The sequence below is a fragment of the Scedosporium apiospermum genome (genome assembly GCF_000732125.1).
Source record: "Scedosporium apiospermum strain IHEM 14462 chromosome Unknown SEQ_SAPIO_0044, whole genome shotgun sequence".
Lineage (NCBI taxonomy): Eukaryota > Fungi > Ascomycota > Sordariomycetes > Microascales > Microascaceae > Scedosporium > Scedosporium apiospermum.
Window position 1 is genome coordinate 111,108 of NW_015971745.1, and position 19,152 is coordinate 130,259.

Genomic DNA, 19,152 nt, shown 5'->3' on the forward strand with positions numbered 1-19,152 from the left:
TTAATTTCCGCCGCGCCAGGAGAGGGAAACAGGAACGCCGCAAGAATAAAATATATTGATACGAAGTAGACTGGTCTGATCCCCAGGCAACGCCCTTCACGGCTGGCCAAGAGCATCTCACCTTTTACGGCAAAGTAAGAACATGTCTCCCCCCATTTGCCACTCTTCCTGGGGACCTCTGTGAAGGAGAAAAGGCTCGCCTTCCTACAAGCTATATTCGCAACACATACGAAGTACAGAAACTCACATGTCAAAACTAAACTGCATCAGCATTAAGCGTGTTTGAAGTCGACGCGGAATCTAGGATGAGAAGCAGGTTGCCCCTCCTGATCTTCTTCTCATTTCAGATCTTGCGGCGAACCAGTCACTCCGGCGCGAGCCTGATAGGAACCACCTCGTTCCCTTGGAGCCTCACCGAGAAATTCCTCGCTGTCTTCTACAATTCTCCCATGGCTTGGAGCCCATCACACGCCGCTTTGCGACACTTCACGCTTAGCGCGATGCGGGGTGCCAAAGACAAGTTCTTCGCAATCGGCTGGGGCGACTATCCGTTGCCCTCCCAGTGATCATCGTAACGGCAAGGATCCTGTCAGCGGGCACAATCTCACCCCCAAGAGATGCCTGGCGGACATAAACAACTTGTTGCCATGCCTGCCAAGTGATGTTGAAAATGCCATGCGTATAATTTCTGGGTAAACCGGCACGCATACTGGATTCGCGTTCTCCCGTCAGCCGCCCTGCGCCAATGTTCTTATACGCCCACACTCACTCGATTGGGAAGCTGTATTCGTAAAATGATTCGCGATGCCAGCGTTGCAGCGGATAGCGTGGGCCGAGTTACTCGTTTCATAGAGCACCTCGGACAAACGTGTATACCGTGTTACTAGTAGTGGTGATAATGCGTGTCCCAGCCACGAGCCTCCCACGGCCCACATTGAAGACAAGTCGACATCAATTGATCAATTACTGGTGTGGCGAGCACTAGAGAGCGTTGTCAGTGGGCCTGTCCGGTTTGAATCGATCAAAATACAGTTGATGTACTCTCATCACGGATGCTCATCAAGTCATTGATGAATCCATTTGTATCGTTTTCCGACCCTAAAACCGGCTGGCTGGTAAGCTCGAGTGGTTCTCTCTCCACCAGAAACACTATAAATCCAATCAAAAGGGCTGCCTAGAGATATTCATGGATCTGTGTTAATATCGAGTCGACTGAATCCTCTGGCATAATCCTCACCCGCCTAGAATTGTAGTTGCTGCCTTCGCTTGCTGACCAACACCCAACAGACCCTCCTAGCCCGTGAATATAAATCGGGTGGGCTACCCATCATGGGGTCCATCTAGCCGGCCCCTTTCAAGCCAAACAAAAACAAATTAGAAGCTAGTGTTCAACACAAATGCTACCGTGCAGGCCGTAATCATGAGTCGCAGTAGAAGTTCAGAGGAAGAGGTCTCGGGCTCTCACGCCAGCCCTCCGGTAACTGCCTGAACTATGAGCTGGCGTGGGATAGGCGCTTCGCTCACGGGAGGCTGGGCTGGATCTTGGACGTTCGAGTAACCTCCCGGGAACTTAATATGCTGAGGATGATAGACGTGATACCTGATAAGCCTGAATGGAAAACCAACATCTTCGACAACATCGTTGCCGAGTCTTGGCGGGAAGAGGCACGCAGGAAAGAGCCCTTGCTCAGTACTAAAGCTTGGGGTTGGTGCCTAGAGGAGCTTCGGGATAAAGCACCGCAGTTTTCTCAGACGAGGGGGGTTTTGGTGTACGATGTCGGTTGCCGGATATCGAAATCGAGTCCAAGGTTGGTACGCGAGGTGGCAGAGAAGCTCAAGGCGGAGGTGGATCGCATCGTCGACCAAGACCCGAACCGGCAAAAGAAAGCCAGTCAACTTCGGTGTATCGTTGACCCGTCACTTTGTCCCTTAGTCTATGTGCACACCATAGTCCCCCCCCAAGTCGTGAGATGCGGCTCGACTCACCCTGGGATAACATTGGCCAGGGTACCCGCTCCATCAAGACACCACATTTGCTTGAGAAACTACTCGTGGAGAAGGTCCGGTGCTAGATGATGTGTGAGGTTCTCTGGAATGCTACCTCGAGTCGACGCCGTTGAGATCCATCAATTGGCACGCCGTAGAGCTGTGGCGATGTTCCAGCCATTTCCAATGGCCTCCTTGTGACATTTCCTTTCGACGTTCTAAGAACGATGGCGATGACTACAAGGTCAACATTACTAGTTACATCGACAGCCTCCATCCCATCTTCGATCGTGCGCTGTATAGTGTTATCGAAGATGTCATATCGATTTCTGTTCCGGCGGGGAATGAGGTTTTAACCCACGCTGTTCCTGGAACCCGTGGCTTTCATGGGCTCTCTTCATGGACGGTGGGTTGTGGCCGGATTCCCCCTCGCATACGGGCATTCAGCGCTTGCGATGAACTACCCTTTCCCCCGAATGGCACTTGTTAGCATAGAGAGGGCAACTTCTATCGACAGCTTCAGGATTTGTCGGATGAGTGGGACACTCTGGACCCGGGGAAGCAGCAGGAAGATCTCAACGAGATCGTGCATCAAATGGAGAAAGCTGAGTTATTCTCCAACGCGAGCTATTTGAACTGTCCTTTCAGATATCACGGGGAGATGGCAAAAAGTCTTCTGCGTTTCCTGCACCCCGAGCGTTCTTCTCATTCCAGGACTGGAAAGTAGGGAGGAACGCGATGCTATATCACGGCGCCAAGAACCGCCGCCTAGAACCGCTCGGTGAATACAATAAGCAATCAAATAACGGCCCAAACACCATCTACGCCGACTAATTAGAAAATGAAGTCCCGCAGCAAGATGGACAAAGGTTCGGTGGACGTTCCTTTATCGGATCGGACGACCTCGACTCGCTAAACGATGGAGGAAGAAGCCCAGTTACATCTCAGATACACACAAGCTGCCCTGTCTGTGATGAATCCGAGTCTCGAATATGTCCAAACTGCCCATTCTGTGAGGAGCCTGAGCATGAACTGGAGGTTGCACGAGCTAGATACAAGGATTGGAATGGTCGAGACACCATCCCCTATCCCGACTTCACTTATCGCGAGGTGCAGCTTCAACGAGACTTTGGCGATCGTGGCCTTCAAGTTTACGTCAAAATCCAGAGCATCAATCTCACACACTAGACTACCCAAATTATATAGGCAGCCAGTGGGGACTCGAGGGCATGCTGAATGAGCGTATCGTTGTGACTCCAGGACACATCAAAACCGGGACATGTCAGGCTGCTTACGGTCTGTCTGGCCGACCGGAACCACGACGACATTATCTCGACAAAACGGGTCGTTCCCCAGAACCGGGACTGGTGGTTGCGAGACGTCTTTCCCTGGCGGTTTTTGGTGAGTAAAGGTCTTCCGGCGGAGCTCATTGAGAAGATGCTTGGGAAGCTTGTAGTCGTGGGCATTTGCTAAGTTTGGGGAAGGCTGAAGAGCTGGGGTCTCAACTCCGGTTCGAAAGGGAAAGAATGATGGCCGAAGTCAACCGGGATATTTACGACTTTGTGTGGGATAACGGCGGTCGTTACTTTAGGCCGGGAGGCAATTTATTCACAGAGGTTACTTTTGTCTCATTTTGGTGAGAATATGGCGACTGATGATTCTGGGCAGCTCATCACCAGCAAGGATTGTGCCCGAAATCTCATGCGCTAGGAAGATTACTAGGGATCAAATGCGAAACCTGACCGACCCTCGTAGGTTAAGAAGCCACGTTTGCAAGGCGATCCGATTCGCCGTTCACTGAGAAGGAGGGTGTCATTGGATGGACTGGTTCGGGCGTGGCGCACGAAGATGCGCAAACAGTCATCTCTGCAAGGACCCCGCATCCCACCACCTGTACCCAGACATTGAGCATATCAAGATCAATGAAATCCTAATTTCCAGCACTTGGATCAATATCTATACTACGTATGATCCAGTCGTAACCAGAAGGTGGTGTCATCACGATGCGAGGTCACTATCGAATAGACGAATCTGAGCGACAGCCTCCGAGATCAAATTCATTGATGCAAATGAGATCATCTCGTAAAGTCGAAAAGAAAGTTTTCTTGGTGTGTCGATGGTCGCACTTGTCCAAGTGCAGTCATCAAATACGAGATCCCATTACACCACCACTCGATGGGTGATGGGTGATGGGTGATGGATGATGGGTGATGGATGATGGATGATTCACCTCAACCTAGCAAACTGATGATGAGCGAGAAATGCCTTGAAGACAAGATAAGGGGGTACCGCGAGCATACGGATGATCAATATCGAGATCACTGATGTACATAGATCAATCAACCATTAGATATTCTCGAAGCCATCAGCTGCATCGATCAACGACCTACCTTTACCATCAAGGACGGAATCGAGCGGAACCTGCAGTTCTCAACAGATCAGTGAGTCCTTTGCGAGGCCAAAATGTCCAAATTGATCGTCGGTATTCGGATTGTCTTTGCTTTGTGAGGACTTGCATTTACTGCTCATGAAGTAATCAAGTTCAATGATATTTGCTCTCCACCTTCCCCCTGGATCCGCCCCTTTTCCTTCAGACAAGGAGAAAGTGAAAGTCGCTTGCTGGATTTGGCGCTACTCAGAGACTGAGTGCAGGCTACTGGAGGCGGGAAGGCGCCCTAGAGGCTGGGACAATTGGCGCCACCACTCTGAGACGCTGGTGTCATTTTGCTCTGCTCCACAGCCAGCTCAACCATCAATCGAAAGTACAGGTACCTCCGCTCTAACTTCTCGACAGGAATTGATCGATGTTCAGCCACAGGCTCGTAGAGACTTTGTGAATTGTGCGAAGTACCTTGACTTCGTCTTCTTCCTCCTGCCGCCCGGCATCTCTACAACATCAATGTACCTTGTCTGGGACAGAGACAGACGTCTGGTGCGCTCTGCTTGCATAGCCCCTGTTCCTGCTCCTTCTAGTATCGCTACTTGCACTTCCTCTCACTGGGTCGACATGTGGATTGACTGACACGCGATAAATTTGGTTGATGCATTCAATATCCATTCCTCTCTATAATACCCTCCTTTCTTTCTGGATCTGGACACTTTTGCGCTTTCCCTACTGATTTACCCTGTCGAGGGGAAAAAGGAGCACTGCATTTTTCAACTCTCCTTTCAACTCGTGGCCCCGCCTCTCGTTTACTCGTCCATTGTTGTTGCCAACGACATCTTCTTTCTTGGGCCTCGACCTACCAGCGACTGCAATCCTGATCCAGCCGTTTCCATCCTTTGTCTTCCACCCTCCATGGCTGGTGTTTAGTCTAGAAAAAGGCTACGCGGAAGCTCTACGCAACTATCGACGACGACCATCCTTCTATCATACTCTCAAGCCAGCTGGCTAGATCCCAACGCAGAATCGCCGACCCAGCCATGTCTCAACCAGAGGAAGTCGTCTCTCCAGTCTCCAGGCGAGACGACTCGTCTTCTGAGAGCATGGAAGACGCTGTTGAGAAGCAGGTATGAAATGATCATGGCTGTCGATCCCCTTTTTGTGTTCCCCCAGCGATCGCTCGCTACGTACGCAATCTTGCCCTCGCGCGCTTACCTGTGCTTACCCGTGGGTATCTCGAGCTGACATTTGGCGTTTTCCTTTTCCGTTGTCTAGGAGTTCCGCGAGGATGTGCCCGAAACCGCCTCAGCTCGATCATTAACGAAACGATCTCCCTCGCAGACACAGCAGGCGCCCCTGTCCGATCCAGAAGCAAAAAGCACTCTCGAAAAGGAATCCGCTCCCGCTGCGGCTCTACCCCCCGGCCAAACTGACGAAAGTGCGCCCACTCCCGAGAACCAGTCTACACAGGAGAAGCACCGTGACTCTGTTCAATCCAGCCACCTATCCGATACGTCCAACCTAGAGAATGTCAATCTAGACGACGATTTGACACCCCCACAAAAACAAGGTTCGTCAGGCTCGGGGCGCAGCATAAATTGATTATCCCTGTGCATTGACTGATCGTCCCGTGAATAGAAAACCCCACGTCCAAGAACCACATCCCCAAGGAGACGTCCAAGACTCTCTCGCTAAGCAGCATCACGAACGCACTTCCATCTATGCCCTGGTCCCCCTCTGCAGATTCCGCATCGCGAAGCCCTATCCCGTCACCGCCAGCGCCTTCCACCCTATCAACCAGTCATATCAGCGCCCCCGCACCACCTACCCGAAAACTCACAAGTCCTTTTTCCTGGCTCTCTCGGAACTCGACGCACAAGGACGGCAACACGTCTCCTCCTGCCACTCAGGTGTCGCCTAGGCGAAATACAGCCAGCTCCATCGCGACTCTGACAAGCAACCCGGAAATGATGCTAGGCAAGTTGGATGAGGAGGGGACCTCCGCCAATGGTACGACCAATGCCAATAGTTTGAAGGATCGCTTTAAGCTCGTGCGAATGAGAGAAGAGGCCGGGGTTACAGTGCCCACTGGCGATGACGACAAACCCGGCCCTGTCCCTATCACACCTGGCACCCATAAGCCTCCCAGTGTAAAGAGCAACGAGTCGGCAGACAAGCACCTTGCCCCTGGCACTGCATCGGGCGTCTCCGCCGGTCCCTCGGCAATTGCTGAAGCGGACGTCGACTGGGATCTCTGGCAATCCGTCGTTTACGAAGGTCCGGCGGCCGTGGCGAGGTCTAGCGCAGACGAGCTCAATAGAGCTATTGCTACCGGTATTCCCAGCGCCATCCGCGGGGTCGTGTGGCAGGTGCTAGCGCAGAGCAAGAACGAAGAACTCGAGCAGGTCTACAAGGAACTCGTCACCCGCGGCAATGAGAAACAAAAGGACCGAAACAGCAATGGCACCTCTGCGAGCGCGACGACGAACGGCTCTCTCGCGGTGCAGAACGACGCAGTTGGTTCGTCGGCGTCCTCCATTCACTCCGACCACACTGGAGCCAACGGAACCCCCTCTCCACGAACCCCTAGCGAGAAGTTCCTCACTGAGGCAGAGAGGAAGAAGAAGGAAAAGGAAGATGCCGCAATGCTTCAGAAGTTGGAAAAGACGATCCGCCGAGATTTGGGCGCCAGGACAAGTTATTCCAAGTATGCCGCCGCAGCTGGGCTTCAAGAGGGCCTCTTTGGAGTCTGCAAGGCATATGCTCTCTTTGATGAGGGCGTGGGGTACGCACAGGGCATGAATTTTCTGGTCATGCCTATCCTCTTCAACGTAAGTAGGCTTGGGGCCTGCCAGAGTCTATTTGTTTTTCCAAGTGACTAGTGCTCCTTTTGATTTGTCCGTAGCTAACGACAAACCCGCCATGTAGATGCCCGAAGAAGAAGCCTTTACCCTCCTAGTGCGGCTGATGAACCACTATAACCTAAGGGACCTCTTCATCCAGGATATGCCCGGACTCCACCTTCGCCTATACCAATTCGAACGCTTACTTGAAGATCTCGAACCCGCCCTATATTGCCACCTCCGCCGCCGAAACATCTCCCCCCATCTCTATGCGACGCAGTGGTTCCTCACATTATTCGCCTACCGCTTCCCATTGCAACTAGTTCTTCGAATCTACGACCTGATCTTATCCGAAGGCCTTTCTGCCATTTTACGGTTCGGCGTCGTCCTAATGCGAAAGAATGCAGCGGCCTTGCTTGCGATCTCGGATATGCAGCACCTCACGACCTTCCTCAAAGACAAACTATTTGACGTGTACATAGACAAGGACCCAAGCGCGGGTAGCATTCTTGAGAACGGCTTCTTTGGCAGCTCCAGCTCGAACCTGGACAAGGAAGTGTACAGGGCTGACCAGCTCGTGCGGGACGCGTGCGAGGTCAAGCTGACGCCGGAACTTCTAAAGAGCTACACCGTCGAGTGGGAGGAGAAGACCAAAGCGGAAAAGGATCGCGAGACCGAACTCGACAACTTGAGGACGACGAGCGCGAGCCTTGCCATCAAATTGCGGAAGCTCGAGGAGCGCCTCGAGGCCGCCGACACGGAGCAGGCGGCTATGGCCACCGAATTGGTCCATACGAAGGTCGAAAACGAGGAGCTCAAGGATGAGAACGAGAGCCTCAAGGGCCAGGTCAGGGAGCTCCGCGTTGTCATCGAAAAGCAACCGGAGGAGATTGAGCAGGCGTGGCAGCTGGAGAGGGATGACTTGATGAAAAGGAACCAGAAGGTCCACGACGAGAACCAGCGGCTGGAACAGGAGTTGACCAACCTTGAAGAGCAGCTTGTGCAGACTAAGATGCAGTATGCAGAGGTATGTTGTGTTTTGTCCCTTTCCTTTTCGTCCTTTGGTCATCTCTCATAAGCGAACCGCCGTTCGAGGTGTCCACCAAGGATTGTTGGCTAATGTTTGTTTGCATACAGATTAACTCTCAGCACGAAGCACTTACTCGCCGGTGGACCGATCTCAAGCGACAGTTTGTCTAAGTCTCTCTCCCGTGCAGTCAACCGCTCTGCACATCATCAGTCGAATCCGGCATATCGACCACCCGCTCCCGACCACGCTGTCTAGTGGCATGCAGACACACGTCCTCGTTCCTTGCAGCAACTATTGTGGATTAATTTGAACGCTTGCGAGAGATGTTTTTATGTTTCATGGATGGTTACGAAATCGGTATCTTTCTTAGAAAGGACACACAGCTGATACCAAAATACCAACGGATGACTTTTGTTGAAGACGTCCAGGAAGCCTGTACTAACTGTACTACACACACGCACACATAAGTCCTAATGAGGCGCCATGGGGTTTATAGAAATATTGATATTCGGGGAACTAAGTCTGAGACTTCAATGTTTATTTGCATTTTGAACGCCGAGTGCCGAGGTCAAAAGTAGATGTCAATTGATACCAGTCAGACAAAGTTTATGGGCTCACTTCGTACGACGCAGCCCACATCTCAGAGCGTACAAGTATTTTGAGTTTAGAAATGGAGACTTGAGCCCCTGAACTGAGACTTTAACGGTCTGGTGAGGTGTAACTATGAATTAACACTTCACAACAGTGACTCTCATGGAGTCGTTCGCATAGCATCGGATTAGTGAGCTAGTTATCCTCGGTTTCCGAGAACTTATCCACTCGTCCGGCCCAAAAGGTGTTCCGTGGACACTTGTCATCCTCAATCCTGCCATCGTTTTCCTAAACGTCATCCAAGTCTTCTGCCGTCTCTCGCTGTTCAACATCCACCATCTCGGTCTCCGGGATAAAACTGTCTATACTTGGTATCTTTGATCTTTGTCCCCAGACTCATCTGCAATCCAAGCCCAACGACAAACCACGACAAGGCTAGCGGATTGATCCTGGAAACCGTCTCGATACGGTTGGCTCAACTGTCCAAGCGTCCTTCATCCAATTGGCGGCACCTGCCAATCACACCATTCCTCCTTCGGCTTTGCCTCCCTTGTGCTCCTCCTCATTTGACGTTGGAACTTTGATGGGGCTCGGCAAGTTCCAGCGGCCGGCTCACTCACTCTCACCGAACAGGTTGGGGTAAACCTCAGATCCATTGATGTCTATCCTGGAGACGGCGACTCTGCCAAGTCCTCACACCCAGCATCACTCACATTCACATGCACGCTCGCGATTCTCAATGGGGTTCTCCGCCTAGATCATTCCCTCTCACTTGTCAACGAGACGCAGGGAGCGACGCCTGGTGGCGAGACTCGAAAAAAAATTCAAAGCGCGGCGCAACATACCACCTGGCAATTAAGCAGAAAAATCCCTCCCGCCTTGACAATTTTTGCGAAGGAGCCCGTTTTTTTGAGGGGGAAAGTTGGAAAAAACAAACCCGGCAATTACACGATTCGCTCCGGCCCTTTTTGATTGTTTTTTCTCTCCCCCGATATCTTCTTGCGTGCTCCGATCCCCGAGGGACGGGACCTTTTGAGAATCTGCTCTATTGATTCGACCACCGAGGGGCTCAGTCGGTCTTCGGCCTTCGGCTACGGGCGGCGGAAGGGCCAAAGAGGTTGCTGACATTCCGCCATTCTCTCTCAGCCTTGTCGGTCAACCCAACCCATGAGCAGAGCTGGCTCTGACGACCAGCTTTGACGGGTGAATTTTCCTGTTTTCATTTACCTCTTCCCGCGTCTTGCTTTTTTATTTGCTTGCTTTGAATTAATTTAAGCCATGAGTCCCGCTATAAAATCCCAGGATCCGCCCGGCAGCCCGGAGGCATCTTCCAAGACGGTGACGATGATGGGTATGGATGAGGACGGGGCCGGCGGCGGCGACCACGACGGGGATAGGGCGGGCGATGGTGAAAATGACCCTGCGAAACCGTCCAGGAAGCGGCAGCGCGTTAGGCTAAGCTGTCTCGAGTGCAGGCGCCGGAAGTTATCCTGCAATCGAGCGCTGCCATGTGATCGATGCATCAGGAGCGAGACGCCGGGTCGGTGCCAGTATGAGACGAGGTCCGGCAAGGTCATCAATGCTGCGTCGGACTATAATTCTCTGCCTCCAGACTTTCGACGCCTGGACACCACCCAGTCTCCCATCCGTGAGAGGGATCATGAGAGGATTAGAAAGCTGGAACACGAGATTGTCCAGCTGAAGAAGGAGATGTCCCGGCATAGAGGATCCCTGGACGGTAGCACGCCCGTAGCCACGACGTCACCGTCTACCCAGGCGGGCGATCAAGAGGGGGCGGCGGAGGAGGCCCGCAACAGCGCGCAGAATCTGCCCTTTGGCGCCGAGAAGGGCGAACTTCGGTTCGTGAGGTTCAAGGAGTTCCGAACCCGATTCTTGGGCCCGCATAGCGCTGCGATGGCTATGGCGGAGCTGACGGGCTTGTCGCCCTTCATGAAGGAAACCGCCGACGAGCTGCTGAGGTCGGTGAAGCTTCATGACCGCAAGGGCAAGGATCGGAAGATGCGAACCGAAGTGCGGGAGAAGCTCGCCCTCGAGCCGGACCTGTTGCTAGAGTCCCTTTTGCCGACTAAGGAGGAATCTGATGCGCTCGTCACCGTCTACCTCGATATCTTTGAACAACTGCACCGAATTATTCACATCCCAACGTTCCGCAGAGACTACGCCAAGTTCTGGGATTCTCCGGAGACCCGACCACCGGGCGCGAGGCGTGCCGCATTCACGGCGCTAGTTCTGTCCATCATGTCGATATCGTGCTGTCTCTACTCCCACCCGACCATCAAGTTTATCGGCATGATGTCCGATAACCATAGCTCCGCCGTGAAGTGGGTGACAGCCGTCGACGACTGGCTGGCCCGTCAGAGCCAGAAGCATCGCAAACTGATCCACTACCAAATAGCGTGTCTCCTCTACATAGGAAAGCGGGTGAACACGATCAAGAAGAAGAGGTTCTGGACCGGAGCAGGCGCGCTCATCCAGGACGGTATCTCGCTTGGTCTCCACCGCGATACGCGCCACATGGCTGGAAAAATGTCGGCCTACAATCAGGAGATGCGTCGCCGCATCTGGGCGACGGTCCAGGAGCTCGATATGCAGGCCTCGTTCGACTTTGGCTTGCCGACTTTGACAAGCCAGATCCACTACGATGTCGCGGCACCCGCGAACCTCGACGATAACGAGTTTAACGAGGAGTCAGCGGAGATCCCCCCGTCTCGCCCTCCAGATGAATATACCTTTTCGTCCTACCAGCACATCTCTCGGCAGAGCCTTCCCTTGCGACTCGAGCTGAGCCGCTTCCTCTACGGGCCTCCAGGCCACTCGGATTACGACGACATTGTACGATACACGAATGATTTGATGCGGGAGATCGACGCGCTGCCCTCGTGGGATCAGAATTCTAGCGGGACGCACAGCTCGAAGAAGCCGATTCTCGCGTATACTTTGTTGCATATCCAGCTGAGACAGTATATCCTGCCCATGCACCAGCAGTACGTGAAGCCGGGGAGCGACGGCACGAGGTATCAGTACTCAGAGAATGTGTCGTATAATGCGGCGCGGGATATCGTGTTGTTGCACGATAAGCTTTATGAGCAAGGGATTCAGGCGTTGAACTTCATGCGGGAGGATACCCTTACTACTGCTACCAAGCTGTGCAGTGTTACCATGCTCCAACCACAAGGTATGCTAATTACACTCCAATCCGCAAGCACATGGACCCGAAGGGGAGACGCAACCCGAACTAACGCGAGAAACTGAATACCAAATAGGATCGACGAACATGATTATGATTAACGCACGACATACCGTTGAGTTGATTGAGAAGTGCATCGCCATGAAGGAGGACCGCTTGCTGAGGTCCGGTAACTACGAACCTTGGGGTTTCGTGTTCCTCTACGGAGCCCTCGGGCTTTTGCAGGCGCATCTCAACCTCAAGTCGGCTGCTGACGCCAAGGCATCCGCCATCGAGAAGCTGAAGAATTTGCAAGATCGCCTGAGTCAAGTTCGTCAGTTGCATTCTCCTGATGATCTTGAGCGATCGATGAGTTCCGGGTCCATGGGCCCTAGTGTAAGGATTTCCTCTCTATTCTCCTCTGCTCTGCCTCGGCCCCCCCGGGAGGAGTAGTGTAAGAGGTCTTTTCGCTAATTTCGAGTATGTATCTAGCCACCGGTTATGACTTTCCAAACGCCAACATCTATGGCTTCACGGGCTGGCCTTGTCGGGCCCTCGACGCCTGGAATGATGATGACACAAGACTTTCCTGTAGGCTCAACTGTACCCTTCTTAGCCATTGAAATGACTGCTAACCGCGCGTAATAGATGCAATCGTTTCCTACTAATTTCGACTTCCAGCCCTTCCCGGAGCAGTTCCTTGGTGATTTCTTCAACTTGAACGTGCCGGAAACGTGGCCTTTTACTGGCGTGTAAAAGGGGATGGGGTCTTATTGTGCTTTTGATCTTTTCCTTTCCTTTTCGTCTTTCTCCACTTTCTCTTCACTATACATAGTAATGATATCCTGTTGTAGCCTTGAGAGTACGTCTTTTTTTTTTTTTTTTTGTTTCTGTTTGAGTTTCTGGTTCCAAGTCTATATTTGTTCAAGTGTACAAAAGACTTTATTCGCATGGAATGGAATAGGCAAAATCTTCGTTATGCGTCATTTGTGTGTGTGTATTTCGGGTATGGGCCAGGTGGTAGTCGTGGAGCATGTTTTGTTTTTCTGGTGTGTTGATGATACGATACCATGGCTAGGAGTTTGTATCCTTCTCGTTATTTTCTTTTAGGTTAAGTGAGCTAGGTATGAGTTGATGAGAAACGCTTTGCTGTATGTAAGTATAGTTCTATCTAACAAGAAGTCGAGACATGTTCGTGATATCGTGGATAGCCAGCACCAAGACTGCATTTTGCCTTGTCATCTCGATATCGTATTTCACCTCTCCCCTAAGAAGAGTCCTATCGCGACGTTATACCCGAGGGATATCAACACCAGTGGCAGATCTCGACTGACCCTGTATCAACGAGAGATTATAAAATATTGCTAAGACGGAAGAAGAGGGGGAAAGGGTCTGATCCCAACCAAAGGGGCCCGGGGGTCACAGCATGCACTGTGTTCCCACCCCCCTTCGAGCGTCTTTTTTCGCGTCTTTCTACTGGCGGCTCGCCTTGGTCGTGATAACCTCCTATAACATGGCCTTGTCTTTATTCTATTCCCAGCGATCCTATCATTCTTGGAGCTTTTGCAGCGACTCCTGGCGGTTCAGGACTTTGGCCATTGGCCACCTGGAGAGATATTTTTGGAGCAGAGCGGGGAAATGGGTCGTTTCCAAGTGTTACAACTTACAAGGAAGATACGAGGATAAGCGCCGGCCTCACTTCAGAGCAATGGCTGTACTGGCTTTATTTTCAACTATAAATCGACCGTCAACACCCAAGTTTGGATCATGTTAAACTTAGTTCATCGTTGAACCCAATTCGATCTCCTAGTCGCCGAGCCTACAATGGACACTACAAAGCCACCAGGTCATCACCTTCTACATCACTGCCCCTGAAACGAACTCTACGACGCACCTAGACATGGCCAGCAGCAGCAGCAGTCAGTCGCAAGGAGCCAGGTACTTCGGCGAGACCTCGCCACAAGATCTGAAGGAGCTGGAACGCAATGCTCTAGGGGCAAAACGGAGCCATATGGCAACGGCCGCGTCTTACCTTGAAGAAGCCTTCGAAGGCCAATACTACGCTTGGTTCGGGGGGTGGGCTCTCAACCTTCGGGGATCTCGTCGAGAAACCAGAGATATTGACCTTCTCGTGCTGGCGAATGACGTCGGTAAAGTGAGGGCTACTCTGGCGTCGTACCCTTGGTTCGTTATCATCCACTATCGGGCTGCTAGTTCTATTATCACTAACGTTAAATCAGGGCCATCTTGTCGTTTTATGAGATCATTGGTAGCATTCAAGAAAGAATGTTTGTGGACATTGGAGAAAACGGTCAGGTTGTCGGCGTAGATATCGTTCTCTCAGGTTCGCACCAGTGCCACCCAGCCCGTGTTACAGCGATACTAGCAAAATGACATTAATCGCTGATTTCTTTATAGGCCGACTTGACACCCCGGTTCTAGGAGACGAGGGCTCCTACGAACTGATTCAACCTAGCTTCACCACGCCGCAAGGTAGTGAGGTGCCTGTTATTCACCTGACATGGCAAGTTGAGGGAAAATTGGGTGCATGGATATCCCGGAAGAAGATGTCGGACTTCGACGATCTGGTATTTCTCTTCCAAAAATATGGCGATGAGATCATTCAGTGGAGTGAGCATCTAGATATGCAACGGCGGCTTGATTTTTATGGACTGTACGAGGTGGTAGTCGAAGACAATAGGCTGCTCGAACGGATGAAAAAGGTTCTCCGCCTCGACGATTGACGCAAAGGAAGCTCAGGAGAGGTCTACACTAAGGTGTCCGCAGTACTGGCAGGGAGAAAGGTTGTGGTTTCTGGTGTCTAAGCTGGTTGTGTCGCGGTGAGTGTGAGCGTGTACATGCGAGATAAAGTCCACGGACAGAGGAAGTGACTGGGGTCTAGCCTGATTGTTTTACATTGATAGTGCACTGGGGTCTCTAGAAGTTAGATGAGCAGATCGAAGGAGCTTATGTTAGCAAATGGCAAAGGGTGCAGAGCGTTGAAACGTTGAAACTGGAGGGGCGGCGGCGAAACAGACAAAGCCCAAAAAACAAGACACAAGTGGCCCTAGTACTTGATTCCCTAGTTTAGTATCAAGAATTAAAGTGAATTCCAGGAGCTGAATAAGGAAGAACAATTCATCGCCGGCTATTAGCCCTCTCTTTCATTACCTACCTCATAACCCTAGTACATATCTGAAAACACTGTCCACGAATCTGGCTCATCCACAATGCGGTATTGCGTGACATAGATATCACTCGGCTTCGTCCAGTCGAGCCTATCCTTCTTCGTACGTACCATAGACTGCCACATCTCTCGCCTGCTCTTTGGGCCATCGTAGGCAAAGGGGGCCCAATGCGCGAATTTTCCATTTGCAAATTCTCGTCCTCTGCGGTTCATATCTTTCGCCCACTCTACATCATTGAATCCGTCGAGTTCAAGGTTTTCCTCTCCCCATTGTTCGGACAGGTTAGTCCCGTCGACTACATCGCAGAGTTGGAGCTCATTGCGCGTGTCTAAACAACTCTGGATGAAAACGTCGAGCTTAGGATAAGGCAGACCTCGGAGGCTTCGTGTGATGTTAGAAGGCTCGCAGACTATATGAACATCCCTTGCAGGTACAAGGATAAAGTGGAAGTCTGTCCCTTTGCCTTTGAATCGGGGATAGGTATGTAAGAGAGATAGGCTTGGATGAGGCCATGGCTCCACGAGAGTGTAATCAGAAGAAAATGGTTCGGACTGTAATAGACGTGCTGCAGCATCGACGAGCTCTGTTGGAACACATATTTCCCAGTCCTGGAGACTCGAGCACAAAATTGTCAGTATGCCTCGAGGGCGGTAGGTTAAAAGAAAGAGGCTACAAACCGGTCGCACTCGGGCTGCGCCGTAAAAGATGAGCGCAGACACACCAACAATGCAGCATGGGATGTCGGATTCTTCTAGAATCTTGGTAACTCTAAGGGCATCATCAGTGCCCTCGCCATTATTTGATGCTCTCTTTTCATTTGTATCTGTTTTGGTGGAAACTCTGGCAGAACGAGGAGGAGGTGGTGGGAGTGCCTTACTCTTTAGGGACTTCATTGATAATGTGAAAGGGAAAGGGCAAAGAAGCTCCAGAGTTTGATGCTTGAATGAGGGAGTTGGTTTTCGGGGCTTGAAAGAAGAGAATCAAAACAGTGGAGGGGATTGTACTGTGCTGTTTGTTCCCGTCGTCCCAGGCAGGTCGAGTAGCTGGATATAGCATTCACAGTAAGCCATGCGCGGGGAAAGCTTGGAGTGATTAAGCTGGCTTGGCTTATCTAAGATTGTCCCCAGCCAAGGGCATGAGACATCACCATTGATCAGTGGCAGCCACGAATGCAATCAATTAGATTTAGCAAGTGGACATTGATTGTTACACCATTTGATGTGATGAGCCCAACAAAGCTGGTGTCGGGATGGAATCGAATCGCCGCGCGGCTTGGAAGCGCCGTTCCGCTTACACCCACTGGAGGGATCATTGTCTACAAACAGAGGCCCCCGGACTACGTTGGAGAGATCCGCCAGGCCTGGCCAAGAAGGAATTGTTGAACGACATGGACAACTCAATGCCGTCCCAGGTAGCTTCGGATAACAAATTTGTTCTCTCGGAGAGATGCAAGGATCCGCCTCCAAACTCGGAACTCGTCGGGGATGGTGGGGAAAAAAAGATTAAGGCTGCCGGCGATCAAGGAGTTGGCATGGCAGGGAGAGTGAAAGGCTCGTACGCCTTAAAAATGAGTGGCTAGGTGTCCGACGAGCTTCACAAGACAGGCTGGGACGCCGTTGAAAATTGCGGCTTCCTCGGCATCATACGAAAGGAATATCATTGCTGTTTGATGGGAAAATTGTTGTTTTTGCACATCGGGAGCGGGTTAAGAATTAGACACCCATTTGAGGGTTCCCTCGAGGCGCCTGTTGGTTTTCTCTCCCTGTTCTGACGTCTAGACTTGATCTGTGGCACAATGGTTAAAAGTATCTGCCCGCTGCCGAAGAGAGAGCTGTAAGAGTTGTTGTCATAGTTCGGAAGAGGGCACTTCTTATCCTCCAGCGAGCTAGGTGCGAAGCACATATATAGATAGTGAATCCATGACGAGGTTGGATTGACTTGTTATATACCGCAACATTCATCTACTTCGTACTTAGGACCTGTGTTGTGGAGTCTGTTTGGTGATCGGCACGGTGGCTCGTTTTTGCGCGAATATCGACCGATCGGGCATCGGGCATTGGGTGGGTGGAGGAAAAGGAAACAGCCTCTTCAAGGTACAACTTGCCTTGGAATAAACGAAAATCTTTGGCAAACGACCATTGCTAAGTGTTTGCTTCAAAAATGTGTTCCGTCCTCGATAATACAGTCTAATATTAAGGCATATACCGTGATTCCCTGCCACGCGTGGGTTGGAGACGGCACGATATTGCTCCAGCATGATCGAATCGAGCCCTTTTCCAATTGACAAGCCGGCTTTTCTGATATCCTGCGCGTTTGCCAGCCACTACCGAGCACCCAAGGCGGCAAGTTCGACAGTCAAGATGTTCTTTTTTGATGAAACATTGAAGGGCACATACCCAACCGCGTTTAAATACATTCTCAGCCTTGCCGGGAACTGGGAAGGATACACTGTTCATGTTGTCGCTTTCCGGCGACTTTCCGTGGTGAGAAAAAGGCATGCTCGATCGAAAAGGGTGTGGCTTGCAGCAGCAGGAGATCGACTGTGCGCACTGTTCCAGTTCGTCGCCCTTGACTTGTGCATGATGCTACGCTTTTTCATATTGAAGTGAGGGATCCGTGCGGTGAATGTGGTGATGCGCTGGAGCGTGGGCTGCATTCTTCAGGGGTCTGAGCGCTGGTTCGCTGGACGAGAGGAACGGAAGCCATTTTATAGGTGAGACCGGGCAGGGTTTAGTAGCGGAGAAGGTGACATGAGATCTGACCGTGGTTCTCACGTCTCCAGCCTTCATCTGGAGAACCAAGTCTAACCAAAAAAGGTACTTCCTGTGGATGGCAACGGTAACGGGAGAGATGAGACCCAGACTTAATTAGTAAGAAACCCCTGCTCTTAGTGAGCTTTGGTTCGAGATTTTTTGCAAAACCAGCGGGACTCTGAGTCGGGATTCATAGAGACCCCATTTCTCCTTGAGTTGGTGAAGCATTGTAATGCTCTTGTTGATTATTCTGATGAATCGAATCTTCTTGGATGGAGACCTGTCTCGGGACTTAAACATCAATGAAGATGAAACGATGACACGTTGAAACAAGACAAAGAGACTAGAACAATCCTGGCCTTTGGTCTTAACGTACTCACGTACCGTGACAGTGACAACGAAAGTTCGCAGCTCCCTGATTGATGGATCAACGTCCTAATTCCCCCCTCCAAGAGCTTGCATGATTCGCAGGTTGCACTGGTGTGGAGTTGCCGAATCCAACGTTGAACATTGGACTCGTCGGTGCCTGTGTTCCTGAACGACAATGAACTGCATCAGAATTAGCTTCGTGGCTTGCAGAAAGCATGACTAAAGTTCGAGTCCGCGAGACGTTGAACCACGGGGATCGAAGATAACAATCGGAGGTCTGGTATTATCCCTAATTCGTGCATATCGGATGGTACAAGAAATGGTGTGCCTTTTCCGATAGGATAGTACTGACAGACCCCAAGCAAATGGGCCTTGGTCATCTTCATACGAAGTAGCAGCACAGTTCATACATTCTGTGATGGACTTCTGTAATGTCCCAACCCTCCACTGCGAAGAGTGCTCAAGTGCTGCTGCAGCTGGCCAGCCGGTCCCCCAATTGAGGGACATTTGTACTCTACTTCTCGCACCCGCCCGCTCAAGTCACCCACAAAGTCACCCGCTAAAGCCAGCCCACCTCCCTAATCCAGCAACAACGACCCCTCTCCCTGGCTCCTTCCCGCTTGTTTCCACCCACCGCCCAAAAAAGGAGAAGGAGCGATAAACAGACGAAAAGTAAGGGCGAGCAACATTTCGAGAGCAGGAAAAAAAAGTGAGGAAAGAACCGCCTCCTCAATTCATCGTCGCAAACTGGAAGCAAGCTCTTCCAATCCTCGACTTTGTCCTCCTCCTCCTCCTACGGCTCTATTAATTCATTCATTTTAG

General features: G+C 51.3%; 3 protein-coding genes across 3 annotated transcripts; all 3 read left to right on the forward strand.

Moving 5' to 3' along the window:
- Positions 1 to 5,409: 5,409 nt before the first annotated feature.
- SAPIO_CDS0890 (TBC domain-containing protein) lies at positions 5,410 to 8,412 on the forward strand (the record flags this gene model as incomplete). Its single annotated transcript, XM_016783570.1, has 5 exons — positions 5,410 to 5,496; positions 5,645 to 5,939; positions 6,008 to 7,200; positions 7,298 to 8,239; positions 8,350 to 8,412. The coding sequence occupies 5 exons, from the start codon at positions 5,410 to 5,412 to the stop codon at positions 8,410 to 8,412; spliced, it is 2,580 nt and encodes an 859-aa protein (XP_016645844.1).
- A 1,699-nt stretch (positions 8,413 to 10,111) lies between these two features.
- SAPIO_CDS0891 (uncharacterized protein) lies at positions 10,112 to 12,776 on the forward strand (the record flags this gene model as incomplete). Its single annotated transcript, XM_016783571.1, has 3 exons — positions 10,112 to 12,029; positions 12,118 to 12,416; positions 12,669 to 12,776. 3 exons carry the CDS (start codon positions 10,112 to 10,114, stop codon positions 12,774 to 12,776), a joined length of 2,325 nt encoding a protein of 774 aa, XP_016645845.1.
- A 1,144-nt stretch (positions 12,777 to 13,920) lies between these two features.
- Positions 13,921 to 14,764, forward strand: SAPIO_CDS0892 (Uncharacterized protein; the record flags this gene model as incomplete). The annotated part of the gene is made up of 3 exons (XM_016783572.1): positions 13,921 to 14,204; positions 14,261 to 14,364; positions 14,439 to 14,764. The coding sequence occupies 3 exons, from the start codon at positions 13,921 to 13,923 to the stop codon at positions 14,762 to 14,764; spliced, it is 714 nt and encodes a 237-aa protein (XP_016645846.1).
- Positions 14,765 to 19,152: the final 4,388 nt, after the last annotated feature.